The 14,283-nt window shown below is 38.9% G+C and overlaps 1 protein-coding gene across 3 annotated transcripts; it reads right to left on the bottom strand.

The window, feature by feature from the left end:
- Window positions 1-390: 390 nt before the first annotated feature.
- Window positions 391-7,775, bottom strand: HCCS (holocytochrome c synthase). 3 transcript variants are annotated; one of them, XM_069789305.1, is made up of 7 exons: window positions 7,671-7,775; window positions 6,878-7,027; window positions 5,995-6,143; window positions 5,238-5,386; window positions 3,978-4,097; window positions 3,083-3,169; window positions 391-2,828 (listed from the first exon to the last, which is right to left on the bottom strand). In XM_069789305.1, the coding sequence occupies exons 2-7, from the start codon at window positions 6,990-6,992 to the stop codon at window positions 2,630-2,632; spliced, it is 819 nt and encodes a 272-aa protein (XP_069645406.1). In that variant the 5' UTR covers window positions 6,993-7,027; window positions 7,671-7,775; the 3' UTR covers window positions 391-2,629. The 3 variants fall into 3 exon arrangements, with proteins under 3 accessions (XP_069645406.1, XP_069645407.1, XP_009920510.1); XM_069789306.1 differs by lacking the exon at window positions 7,671-7,775 and adding an exon at window positions 7,547-7,602; XM_009922208.2 differs by lacking the exon at window positions 7,671-7,775 and having other exon boundaries at window positions 6,878-7,331.
- Window positions 7,776-14,283: the final 6,508 nt, after the last annotated feature.

Here is a 14,283-nt window from a genome sequence, read left to right as displayed (position 1 = left end):
TGCCAACATCATGCTTAAGTAACCCAAACGTAAAAGAGAAAACTCCATGTTTACTTCCTTAAGTCTTACTGCTGGTAGAAATGAATTGTTTTCATTTACACTTCACGGATTATTTAAAAAAAAAAAAAATTCCTTGCATTCCTCTCTTCAGAAGTTAGCCAGACTCAGGATGAATATATTTGTTGTCATATGCTCTTATTCCGAGAGCTGCTGGTTTGATTACCAAACACTTGAAGTGAGTCCTTGGGTTTTGGTTCTGTATTCACCTAAATAAATGAGTAGTATGTATTCAAAGATGTGATTAGTTGTAACAGACTATAATCTCATACAACACATGCAAGACCTCATCTTAATTCTTACAGCTAAAAATATGATCCCCAAATACCAAAGTTAAGAAAAGTATATTTATTTGGTTCTCCTTTTTGTTTGATGACAAAGTACATCTCATTAACAGTAGCACAGAAAACAATTTTGAAGCTATGTGAGATGGAACATAACAGAAGACAGTAAACGCATGAAGTGGCATGTGACACCTTTCACCAGATTTAGCAGCAATTACAATTTCCATAATGCACTGATCAGTATCATGCTTCCAAAATCAACAAAGCAAACTCGTTCTTTTGAAGCTTCTGAAGCACTTCCTACATTGGTGTACCTTTTCCGTATTTAGTTCTGAGAAATGCAGAATTCTGTGTATATCAAGTTAACAAATGTACACATAAATGAACCAAACAAAAAAACCCACCCTAAAAAGCAGTAAGCCTCAGTCTTTACTGTTAGAACAGAGAGGAGCAGCTCTTTCATTATCAGATATGCTTCATACAAGTTCACACATTTCTCCCATATATACATTGCCTACCCAGATGGAGGTTGGTTTTTTTTTTGCCCCAAAGTGTTTTTCATTTATATATATATAGGAATCACTAAAAAGGTGAAAAAGGAATGAGGAAAGTGGATGGGGTAAGAGCGTCATTTTCTCTTAGGATTCTGGACTTCTGGGTAATATTTATTCCTACCATGCAGTACAGTTGCCTCTGAAGTGGGAACCATCCATCTCCATTAGTACCTTAAAGTATGGAAGCTTCCCTGAATAATTTTTTCCAAAATGGGAAGTTACGTGACTGAAACATTGTGGGGCTTTCTCCTCAGGAAAAAATCCCAAACAAACAAACCACAAAAAAAACACCACCTTCCAATGTCAGTTAAAAATAACCACTTTCAGAAAATGAATGTACAGCTGGTTCCTGGTTAAGGTTGTGAAGTTAAATGAAGAAAGCTTCTCCCATTTGAGAAGCTACAATAAGATACTCTCTTACTCCTTCCATTCCGTCCCTTTGCACAGAGGACTCATTCTCAAGAGTAATATATGCTAAAAGGGAGGAATAATTTAAATTTAGGGGTATATGGCACCTGAAATTTACCAAGCCATGCAAATTTAAAGCTATTACAGTGGAAGACTTAAAAAAAAGTTAGTTTCCCTTATTAAGCACAAACATTAATCAAACCTTTAAGCCACACAACATTAACACGCATCACTCTTAACGCTCAAATCAGCCTTATTTCTTGGCACTTTTGATATCCTTTTAGCCAAGTTATATACACACCTGTAATATGTCTCACTATAACCACCATGCAGAAATGCGTACGACTGTGCAGTCATACGCTTTTGTGCGATTCCCTATTATGTAAAAATAACATGCTATGGTACAGCTGATGAAGCCAAGATACAAAATACAGATGTACTGCATGACAGTTTCTTTAAATAAGGCTTAATTCTGTCCTGAATGCATTACACGAGACACACATTAAAGACATGAAAATACTAGAAGAATACAGTTTTCTTACATCAAAAAACAAACCTTTTCAATACTTAAATAAATAGCCATTAAATACCAATTTTATCTCATTTTAGAAATGTTGTTTTAAAAGTAACTGACACTAATTTCCTTCTTCTAACAGATGTTCTTCTGTTCAAAGATAAATTGCAGATTAAGGCATGAGTATATTCTCCTTTTCAACTTACCATACCTTTAAAAACAGTCATACTACGCTATACTTCCTTCAACAGAATAAACTTTACTAAAGTCTTCTGAGGAAGCATGTATTTGAACAGGTAAAGTGCCCATATGAAAACAAATACATGGGTTTATATAGTTAAGAAAACATGCAGTTTTAAACAGTCCAGATCTTTCACCCTTTATTCATCATCTAAGTATCCAAATACTGTAACTATGTGAAACCAGGTATGAAATTTCCAGTCTTCACTATTTAAGTAAGACTCAAAACTCCAGTCAGAATCAGAAACCTCACGTATCTGGTGCAGCACTGGAGTCATGAAATGCAAGCTTACACAGAATCTGTGACAAAATAAGAACAGATTTCCCAGCTCTTAAGAGAATTAAGATACATGTTTTTGCTACTGTAACTTTATTATTTCATTCAAAACACCATAAAGCGTCAGTGTGCTTAACAATGGATTTCCTCATCCTCCCTTCCCACCCCCAAAGAACAGTGGTGATGATGAAAATAATGATAGCTGCAGCGAACTTCTATTTCAAGTCCTGGTATTCACTTATCCTTAGTCTAGGAGAAAAGTGGTTTACTTTTTGACTACACACCACAGGAGTAATTACGAAGTCCACCGCCACCAAGCTACCTTCATTCTGTCCCACACAGCCGAGAGAGAGTCAAACGCAGGGCGAACATCAAGGATAGTGAACTGGTAGTTCTTATCTACTGCTCCACCATCGTAATAATCAATAACATATCTCACTTCTTTTCCACATCGGTCAACAATCCAATCATGTCTGTCAAAGGGAAGTTCATATCTGGAAAGACAGATAATAGACCATGTAGATATTTTAATGGATATTATGAACCTTGGAGAGGAAGTCCTATTTAAGATGATTTTTTTATTTATCCAGATACTGGCATAAGATCCCCACTAGTACTTCTATCTTCTGGTAATTATAACTTGCAATTCCAGTTCTGAAACATCGTAAAATAAATTCTATACCATATTTTCAGACACGTCTCACTACCTTCCCACCTAGCTGGAAGACCTTCTTTCCTCCCCACGTACCCCATCCATGAACGTATTCTGGCTCTTGGTGAATACTCCTTCGCTTTGCCTCCAAACCGCATCAGTGATGGTCCACATGGACATTCCCTGTGCACACAATTAAAAAAGACAATAATTTTTACCTTTTAAAACAGTATTATTTTAAGTGTTTAAAACACTATGGTAATTTGTTTTAGCAACAGAAAAACTGAATAGGAGAAAGAGCAACAGTGAGAGATTAATTGCTAGTGACCTAAACAAGCTTTTCTTTTTTTTTTTAAAGGTTTGAAAAGTCCCCCAGTTTCTGACAGCACTGACTGCTGGTATGATAAAGTACCTTTGATATGCTTCACACCATTGTTCTAACTTATCAATAGAGCAGTTCTCAGCAAATCTAATCCACAGATTTAATAGATTAAAGAACAGAAAACCATAATCCAAACTACCGTGTAACAAAGATCATGGAATTTCAGAGAACAATTTCTACATACAGAATGCTTAACTAGTCTGTCTCTTCTAGGAACAGGGACTATACTGACCTAAAAGGTGACAGCTGGTTTTACACCAGTCACTTTTCATCTAAGTTTACATCTCTTTTTTCATGACATAAAGATCTCAATTAAGTAATTCCCAAATAGATAAAATAAAGAGTTAACTTCTCCAAATCCACATTATATGCACACCACCAAAATGCTCATCAGTTTTATCAACATAGTAATTATTCAGTTATAGTTAAGCTCTTCTGGATAATCTTCCTCCATATTAATCAAAATGCAGGCTCCTACAAGACTATAACTTTTGAGACGTATCAGCACCAAAATATTTCTGCAAAAACTAAAGAGACATTCTACTTTCAAAGAACTGCAAAAGCAAGAGCTAAACCAAAGGATTTGCTTTTCACTTCACATGTACGTACACAGCATGAAGAGCTTCCCACTTCAAAATCTCCTTCCAAGCTTGCTCATTATTTTGGTTGTGAATCTTAATGATGTTGGTCATGTCTTCACCTGTTATGTCATCATCTTTCCACCTCCACCTAAAAAATTAGAATTTGAAAAGCTTACAAGCATTACAGCACAACTACTCCACCTTCCTCAGTTTATCTGATGGGCTTTTGAATCAAGAGATTTAAGGTTTTATGCAAAGACACAAAGCAAGTATGGAAACTTCTGGCTCATCTGCTTAAGCATCTTGAGAACTACTTCCATTTTCTGTGCAAAAGTGTAGTTATCAAAGTTATCATCATAGAGATCCACAAATTCTAGTTAGCTAAATTAACAGGTTAACTGTATCAGAAAGTTATCAGGGTGTGCAAACATCAGCACTTCCACGGTATTCGTAAAAATGCCTAGGAAAAATCCCACTTGCATTCCTAATGCACAGAAGTCCTGTATTCAATAAATTTTGCATACAGTTAGAAATGCCTTTCATCTCTCTGACCCTGCACTATGACTACGTGCGTGCTTCTTTTTCAACAGGCATAACATTGAACACATTTAAGTGTTTACAGGATCAAAATTTGTGTGCTCAATATAGACTGCTTATGACATATTAAGAACAATATTGATACGTAGAACTAAGAATTACTATTGCTTTAATAGTATCTGCCTTTGAAGTTGATCTGTGTCAGAATGACAAACAAGTAATTACAAAAGAATGAGGAAACAGCAGCACAGAAAGTTTTTTAGGCCACAGGAGACATCTAGCATTCAGTTAGATCTTGCCTGCACTGCATTGTTGTAAAGACTGAAAACATCTACTTGTCAAACAATTTTCACGTTTTTAGCAATTTTGCAAAGTCAAGTTAGATGTTCTCACACAGAAGTTTTACTATCAGTTTATAGGATTAGCATGAAGCCGACTGAGTATGAAAGCTGGCAACCATGCAAAGTTTGTCTGCGCCTATGTACTGACTTTTAAGAAAATCTTGAGATAGCAGCAATTGCCTGACACTCCCTATCACCTTGCTGATCACTAGAGAAGACATGGCTTTGAGACCAGCTCACCCTTTAAATCAAAGCTGTTTATAAAAATAGAAATTTTTAAAAGAGCTAGTTAATTATTTACTGCTTAGAGCCCACAAACTTTTAAATAATATCAATGAATAGTAACTAATGATATTACTTCATGAGTTTCAGACTCACAAATTCCATCTGATAATTCATAGTGTATTTACCCTTTTCTTATCATAGCATTCCAGAACATTTGCTCTGAAGGGTAGACCCATTTCTTGTCAGAATGTGCTCTAGGAATGGAAGATTCTTCTCTAACAGTTGACAATGGAAATGGTTGACCTGGGGATGGCTGCTGATTAGGAGGAGGCATCTAGAAAACAAGGAGAATCAACAACAAACAAGAATATGAAAATTTTTTTTATGTTATGCTGTTTAAGAAAAATCAAAGCATAATCAATCAGCTGCTACCAAGAAGTTCTGCCTTTATTTAAGTCCACCAAAATTACCTTTCTCTTTTACAGCAGAACTCTGCATAAGTTTGTCATATGAAGACTAAAGGAACCCCTTTGCCTAAACTTCCACTTTCAGAAGAGCAGTGCTTTTTGTAAATCAAAGGAAATCTCGGAGAGACCCGCATCAGAACTCACCCATACTGCTATTAAACAGAACCTAAAACCCACTACTGTAGCATAAAAACCATGCATGTAACTAACAAACAGAAATAGACAGCAAAACATATTTACAAACTGGAAAACCACCTTTTATCAAAAGATGTAAATTTGAAGAGAATGTTAAATAATACATAACTTGTTTTTATACAAATATTTGCACACAAAATGAAAAAAGTGGCGTTAAAAATTAAAAAATAACATTATTTGCCAGAGTTTCCACCTTAGACAGTATCAGCATTTACATTTTAGGGAGAGTATTTCAGAAGAAACAAGACTGAAGAAAACATCTGAAATAAGCAAAAGTTACCATGTTGCTAGGATCTATGTCATCTTTGATTTGAGATGCACCAGATTTCACTGGACATGCTACAAATTCATACGCTCTTTCTTGATGTGCAGGAACATCGTCTGCATTCTCAGTTCTATGATCAGGAGTCTTCATGTGCATGGGACAACCTGAAATACAGAAAAAAATAGTATATGTTTTGCTACAAAATGAAAGCTCTTAAGACCTGACAGGAAATGGGAAAAAGTTCACTGAACGCTCACATAAATACAAACTGGTATTTCACTTTTTCTTCTGAGCTTTGCAACAGTTTTAACTGCTCTCTTTCCTGCATTTTAGGACCCAGCAGCATGGTAAGATCTTAGCGTCTTATGTAGCCTTGAATGCTCGCTCCCCACCTCATGCTGGCCTCTATACTAAACTGTTTGTACTTAAGATCTCCACAGCAATGTTAATCAATGTGTTGACTGTGTCAACGAAGGAGCTGACGTTCTCCTTCTCCAGACATTCATCTTATTCCACCCATCTGGTGCCCTTTTCCAGCTGCATCTTCTCTGGCAAAAACCACCTGCCCCCAACTACCGTCTTTGCAGGGGCCCCTGCACCTCCCTGACCCTTTGTGGCTGTACCATTCAATGGGAATAATTTGCAGGACCCCTCAAAACACAACAATCAGGAGCGACCCACAGGTTCTACAGCAAGCACCTACTGTCTCTACAGACAAAGCAGCTTGCACGCTGTTCTGGTGAACAACTGGCTCCTTTTCATGAAAGGTTACTTGAGAGCTATTTTCGCTAAAGGAAAAACTCTAGTTTTTATTTGTAGAATCATTTCTTCCCCCCCCAAATATTTTTCAATGTGTTTTCCATGTAGTTTATTTCATTTGAGTTTCAAGAATAATTACCACTCATTTTTTCCTGATGCATAGGACATTCTGAAGGCGGAGACACCATCTGATATTGCTTGGATACATTTGGCGACTGACTTGCAGCAGCCGGGGAGGACGCAGACAAACCCATGGCTTCCGCACACCAGGTCTTTTTAGATCAAGTTTCTAAAGAAAATAAAGCAAACACCTATAACGCAGAACTACACCGGTTATTTATTAAGGTGAACACCAGTACGGGTATGTCACTGCATCACAAACTGAAGAAAATGAATAAAAAATCCGTTTAATAAACACCCAGCCTGAATAAAAATCCACAGCGCCCACCAGGACTGACAGCGAAGGATCTCGCGTGGGACAAGCGGTGCGGGGCTCCCCACCGTTAACACCCACACCCGCCGCCCAGTCCGTCTCCTCACGCCCACTGGCGGCGGGGCGGCGCGGGGGTGCTCTGCCCTCACCCCGAATCCCGCCGCAGCCCCGCACCGGGCAGCGACACCCACGCGCACCCGGGAACGCCGCGCCCGAGGCCGCGGCACCGTTACACACACCGCGACCGACCCCGCGGCCGCGGGCAAGGTCAGGCCCGCCCCCCGTTTGCCCAGCCGGACCCGCCCGGCCCGGCCCGGCCCGGCCCGGCCCAGCGGCGCGCGCCCTCCCTCAGCACCCGCCTCCCGCCGTCGCTACCGCGCGGCGCGTCCCCAGAAGCTGCTGCTGCTGCCGTCGCCGTCGCCGTCGCCGCCGCCAGGTCGGCCCGGCCCGGCCCGGCCCGCGGCCGGCCCCCGGAGCAGCACGACGCCACGCGCCCCACCTCGCGAGAACGCAGCGCCGCCGGCCCGCTCCCCTCCGCTCCGCGCCTGCGCCCGCCGCCGGCGGGAGGGGCGGGGCCCGCCCCGCCGGGCCTGGCGGCGGGCTGTAGGGCGGGGCAGGCGCCGGCGCTGTTGCGGAACGGGGCGGGCGGGCCGAGGGCCGCCGGCGGTCGCCGCTCCGCCGGGAGGTCTCACCGGGGGCCGGGCGCCGCCTGCAGGCGGCGGCCTTAGGGGCCGGCGGCGAAGGAGTGCCGCTGGGACCGCCTGGAAGGGCAGGGCGCCGGCGGGCCGCGGCGGCAGGGGCGGGGAGAGGCCTTGTTCTGCGGAGAGTTAATGGCTCCCGCCAGCGGGAATGGAGAGGGGGCTCCTGAGGGCTGCTGGGTTTATTTAAGGCACACGTAAGAGTACAAAAGCTGTTTCAAAATTGGCCAGCAACGGGGAGTTCTGCGTACTGAGGCTCACGGTCAGCCCCCGTACAGCTGTGTTGGCGTGAGCTACCTGTGATCTTAAGCGCTGGGGTTTTGTTCGTGAAATCATTATCCCTGACAACTGCAAATATTTATTTTTTTTTAAAGAAAGTTAGAAAAAATAATGTACTAGCAGCGTGAATCATGTCATAAAAGTGTATCCTTTCTAGTATTAAACTGTGGGAGGTATTAAGGTTCCTTAAGATGGTTTTTAAACAGCAACTAGTCAAGAAAAATATTGCAGCGCTTCAAGGTTTACTAAGAGTACTGCCATATTTCAATGCGAGAAGATGCCGTTTAACTATATGCGTGAAATACTGTGCGTAACACGGCAGTTTGAAGATTTGGAAAACAGAGCTCATTTTGCATTAGAGCAAGGAAGGCTACTTCCATCCCATCCCCTTTTGACTAACAGAGGATAAGATCTAGCTATGCAGTAACAGCTGTAGCAGCGAGTACAAACCCTGCAGGACTGTTCCAATGTTCATCCCGCAACGTGGACTCTCGGTAGGCTGTTGAGTGCAAAAGGCAAGTGGGGAGACACAAGAAAAACATTCATTATAAATATGTAACAATTTGATCAAAAAAGCCAATTTTTTTTAAACATCCTATTTCATTGGAGCAATTAAAAACAAAATTAAAGTGGGAAAGAATTTAAGCTTCAAGTGGCCCAGTTACTACATTAACTTTGAACAAAGAAAATCCAAATTCAAATCTGGAAGAGGGGTCTCCTGTACCCTCCGTATGTATTTTGGTGTAAAGAAAGAAGTGATTCTCTCCCATTTCTTTTGAAAAAGATCAGAAAGATTAATAAAGACAAATTCTAAACCACACTGAAGCAGTTCTAACAAGCACTATTTCAAGTTACGTAACAACCTGAATTTTAAAACTTCTTTTATATATTCCTCTCAAGAGTGCTTTTAAGAACATGTTCACATACCATCTCTCAAAATAGGATCTTTCTTCTTAACAAGGACGTTGCCATTCAGTGTGAACATGAAATAAAAATACAAATATAAAGCAATATCAAATATCCACTCATTTTTGCCCTTTTACAGTCTTTATTATGTGAGAGGAAATTGTCTCCTCTCCTTTCTGCATGCAGGAATTACTAGCGCAGCATATTGAGAACCTGGAGTTAGGAAAGTCAGTAACTGAGTCTCTATTATATGCCTTAGAAAACATTATGATTGCCTCCTCCATCATTGCCGAAGTTTTAGGCATATTTGGCTTTGCTGCAATCTCCAAGACTGCATTCACAAGTAACAGCTGTGTAAGCAGCACTAAAAAAGATACAACCATTTTAGTCTTCGCTTGCTGCAATTGACAATGCAGTTTTAATAATAAGAGCCTCCTGTAGACCAACTGACATCTCTCGCTTCCAAATATTTCAAGTCAGTGGCAGAACAACTCTAAGGTAATACACATTTTCTCTCTCTGATGTTCTCAAACTGAGAATTGGTTCTACACTCTCCTCTCAAAGTACATGATGTTGTTGATGTCGGTATGCTGTCTCCCTGCTTTCCACCATCACGCTCCACCAGAAGCAACAATTGCACTACTTATTAGTCATTGTATAGGTAATAGTTTTCACCCTTTATAAGATAAGCCAAGTAGCAAATACTTTTTCCTCAATGTAAAGCATTACAAAGAACACCATGGTCACAATCTCAAGGAGGCACGCAATCTACCCTCAGGTAGTTTACACTATGAACTCCAGAGAAGCAGAGCAAAATAAGAAGATACAACAGTAGTCCACCATCTAAAAAATGACATACAGCCACTATGAAGATTAAATAAAAAATAATAATTAAAAACCCCCAAACTAATGCAGAATTATCGCACCAATACAAGTACAGAAAACAAAGTGTTCAGCAAGAACACGGAGAGTAATAAAAAAAAAATAAAATTGGGAGAAAACGAAGAGCAACTTTGCACCAGAACATGACAAAGAGGTGGATATACAAAATACTTTCTATATCCTACATCTTAGGGAGAAGTGTGTTTCTCACTTTAAGCAAGATTTGTTGGATTTGTCACGTTAAGAATGGCTCACTGAAAGGCATCCCTTGTTCCCAGCCATGCATAGTCCTTCCTTTCCACTATTCAGTGTTAAAAGCTGTCCAGTGCCAATACAAAAGCCTCCCAGCAAGCCCCCATTGTCCTTCCTCAAGCAGTTGGAAGTCTGACCTATATAGCATCTGACCCTAAATAACATTTCCAGACATTCCCAGTCACTTCCAAACAGACCGACTAGTTAATGAGTAGTACCCTAAGAATATAATTTACAAATGGAACTAAATGCCCTTTAGAAGATGAGAGGAAAAAAGTAAAAAACACTGGAATGCTTTGTGTTTCCTTCTAGTAATCTAACCATTGCGTAATACAAAAGAAAACTCAAAGAAACAAGCAATTCCTGTGCTTGGAAGCCAATGATTAAGACACAAAACAGCAGCAACTTCCTTTGAGCATGGTCAGAAAAACCTCCAAGTTTTACCACACAATTCATGCTTCCCAGGCATACATTCACCACACATATAGAATCTAGGTATTGCCATATTAAGGAATTTAATTGCCCATCTTAGTATTCAGCAAGGGACTGTGTAGTGCATCACATTTATAATATGCTGACAACAGTAGCTCTTTATCCCTAGAGCCTTCAGACAACTGTCCATCCAGCTTATGTCCTGAAATGTGGTATTACAATACGGTGCAATATAATTCTACTATGCTATATAAGTTTTTCCTCAATACACAACAAAATTTATAGTTTTAAGTTATTCCTGTCCCCAGTGATGCCCTACACAGAATTTCAGCCTTTTAAAGTCCAGCCACCTGAACAACAGTGTGGCTCAGACTTCATACTTCCTCCCCACCTTTTTTTAAATAAAAAAAGATACAGCACAAAATTTCAAAATACCATATAGGCCAGTTGTTTCTGAACTGAACTCAGAGAAAATTGTTCTTTCATGATGCATTCATTATAGGTACATAAGCTATTACCATATTAAGAAAGAAAAATTCACAAAATGAGAAACTGTGTTCCTTTCCTTTATTATGAAGTACCAATACCTTGCATACAACATGCAATTTATTGCTTATTGACATTATTGCGTATATCAAAGGGAAAAAAAAAATCAGCCAATATCATTTTATGCAAGCTCCTATTCAAACAAAATATAGAAATGCTTTACAATATCACTGAAATGCAAACAAAAATTCAGAATTTTTTTTTATTATAAGAAGTAAACTTAAACCCATAATACTTAATCAGTTGCCTTACTACGACTGAGTACTTTTGTCATTGATCTGCAGAATTGTTATATTGCATTTTAAAGTTCTTGTGCCATGATAAGGATTACTACTACAATCAGGCCACATTACTATTTGAATTTAATAATGCAATCCTGACATTTTGTGACAGTATTAGTATTTACTGCAAACCAGATTGTCAAGATTTACCAGAAATCAAGTCTAGCAGAATTTACAGTTTTCATCCTTGCTCTGCACCTAAGTTAGATATATTTACCAAGTTTCTTCTTAGACAGAAGATTATATAAACATTGTTGAGTTACAGGCTCCATTACTTATGCCTAACTTGTAACTCATTTGTTCCCAACAGTTTTTGTAATTTGGTTTTATAACAGGCTAGCTGTGCTTATGTGTTAAATTATTCTACATATATGGGTATCTGTCGATATTAAAGAAAACACTGTTTGGTATATGCACGCTAGAAACAAATCCAGGATATTTGGATGTGTGCATATTAAGTGTGAAAATTATATAGCTGAGCTCATGATTAGCCCTTTTCCTCCTTTTCCCCTATCATATGATGGATTTCTCTTGTGAAACTGGAATAGGGTTACGATAAACAAAACCAATATATCCCACATTGCATTCAAAATGTTATGTTCTGTATTACAGCTTAGTATTAGTATTTAAATGTTGGTTTCAAACCTAGAAAATTTTTTAAAATACTGAAATTTAAAAACTTAGAAGACAATTTACATGCAACATATTCCACTTGGGTGCAGATTCTTATATACTTATTTATAGGCTCATAAAAGCATGTCCTGTCCACAAGACAAGTACAATGTTTGACATCCCACGCATAGCTTAAAAATAAAGATACACTACAGAATATTTTATTTGCTTTTGTATTTTCAATTTCAGTGAGTAGGAAGTTATAAATAGCACACTGAATCATTATAGGGTTGATACCAAGCCATGCTGAACTCTTTGTAATTCACTCTCTTAAAGACATTTCCTTTACATTACAACTAGATTAAAAATTTATATACATTATTATAATCAGATGGCCTCTCAGTGCAGGACATCACACAATGAAACTGATCTCAGAAGAAATTTTGCCAAAATATTTCTTATACCAAACAATACAATTTATTCTTCATAGCTACCTTCCATTCTTTACTGACCTATAAAGTGCTTGGTTATTACAAATAGAGGAAGAATGTCAAAGGAGGTAGCTAGTAGAGATTTGTAATGGATAAGAAACCTTACCAAGTGTTACCACCTAAAAGTATGATTTGATGCTTAATCCCAGATCTCCAAACATCCCAAGCAGCACATCTTTCATCTTCTCTACCATAAAAAGAACTTTCAAGTTGCTTTCAGAAAATCCTAAAACCTTCACCTGTCCAACAAAGAGATTTTTACCTGGGTTTCGATGAATGTTTAAAGTTCATAAATATTGATCACTATTTCCATTTGACTGCTGTGAGGATCTCAGCAATGAAGCACTGTTCTTTTTCCAGCTGTCAAATATATTCCATAGATAGAGAAACTCCACAAGGAACAAATCCCTCCTCATGAAGTTCCTTGTAGCCAGATCATGATTTTGTACAGCAGGGTATTAAAAATTTGAAAGAGGGCTGCCCATACTTTTCAAAGCCTTCTACACGTGCATTTTTTCATCTGAAAATTCTAATTCCTTTCTATTTGCTTTATTGATGGCTTTCAGCAGTAGTCAACACTGCACCAGATCCTAAGCTGGAGTAATTGTCAAGCAGCCCTTTATTTCCTCTGAATGGCTCAGCAGAAGCAACACGAAACAATTTTACAAACTTTTCTATTATGTGATCTTTTATGGAAAGCTTGTATGTACATACACTTAAACACACACAAGTCCATGAGAAAAAGTCCTCTTCAGACAGCAATCAACAACTGATAAACTATTTTATACAGCTTGAAAATTATAAAGTTTCATTTTCCACTTTGAACAGAGATATAGAAATACCTAAACCTCTCTGCTACGTATCAGTCTGCTGTTGTCCCAACCACAGCAGTAGGAAGACATCTGGATCTCTATACTTGTGCTCTCAAAGTCTCCACCTCTCCTCTTTAAACCTGCTTGAACACATTTGCTCACTTGTGTAAGCTTTTACTCTTAGGTTAACATTAGTTCTGCAGCATGAGTAATCTTCTCCCATAAATCTCTAAGAACAGATGGAGGCAATTCTCTTCCAGACTCTGTAATTAACTTAATTTTTAGTAAATTTTAATACAAAATTTGGATTTTTTAAGAATTTATATATGTCAGCTCCCCTCATTTTCCTGTGCATAGGGTATTTTTCATTATTCAATAAATTCTATTTTTTAAGCAATTAAGTTATTAAATTATTGAGCTCACTCAAGGTAGCATGTATTTAAAGAGGTAGAGTAGGCTTCAAGAGATGTAATTCTTACCACTGCAGAATGCGCACAGATAACCCATAAAGCATCTCTGTAGTGTAAGGCAGGCGCTCGACTTCATGGAACACTCACCGAGAAAATGAATATTTGAAGTACATTTCCTCTCTGCAAGTACTGTATCCACAAATCAATTATAAAAGCAAAACTTGACCTACCATTCCGCTGTAGTAGTTCTGAAAGTGGTATTTACTCATCTTTTGGTGAAAAAGTAAAGCCATAAAAAAGGGAAACTTGCATTCCTACATGCAGCCTTACCAGTACAAACAGCCTCTCCCTCATCATGCTAATTTTATGTCACCTGGTACTGAAGAATGTAAAAGAAGAGAAAACAAGATATCTGAGCAATTTTTTACAAGATTAACTCCTGCCATTTGATATGTCCATGGCAAAGACACCTGGTGACATACCAAGGGTCTGCTTTTACACTAGACAATGC

This window comes from Haliaeetus albicilla, chromosome 8 (assembly GCF_947461875.1).
Source record: "Haliaeetus albicilla chromosome 8, bHalAlb1.1, whole genome shotgun sequence".
NCBI lineage: Eukaryota > Metazoa > Chordata > Aves > Accipitriformes > Accipitridae > Haliaeetus > Haliaeetus albicilla.
Note: the sequence above shows the minus strand (reverse complement) of the source record. Positions and strands in the feature narration are given on the sequence as shown.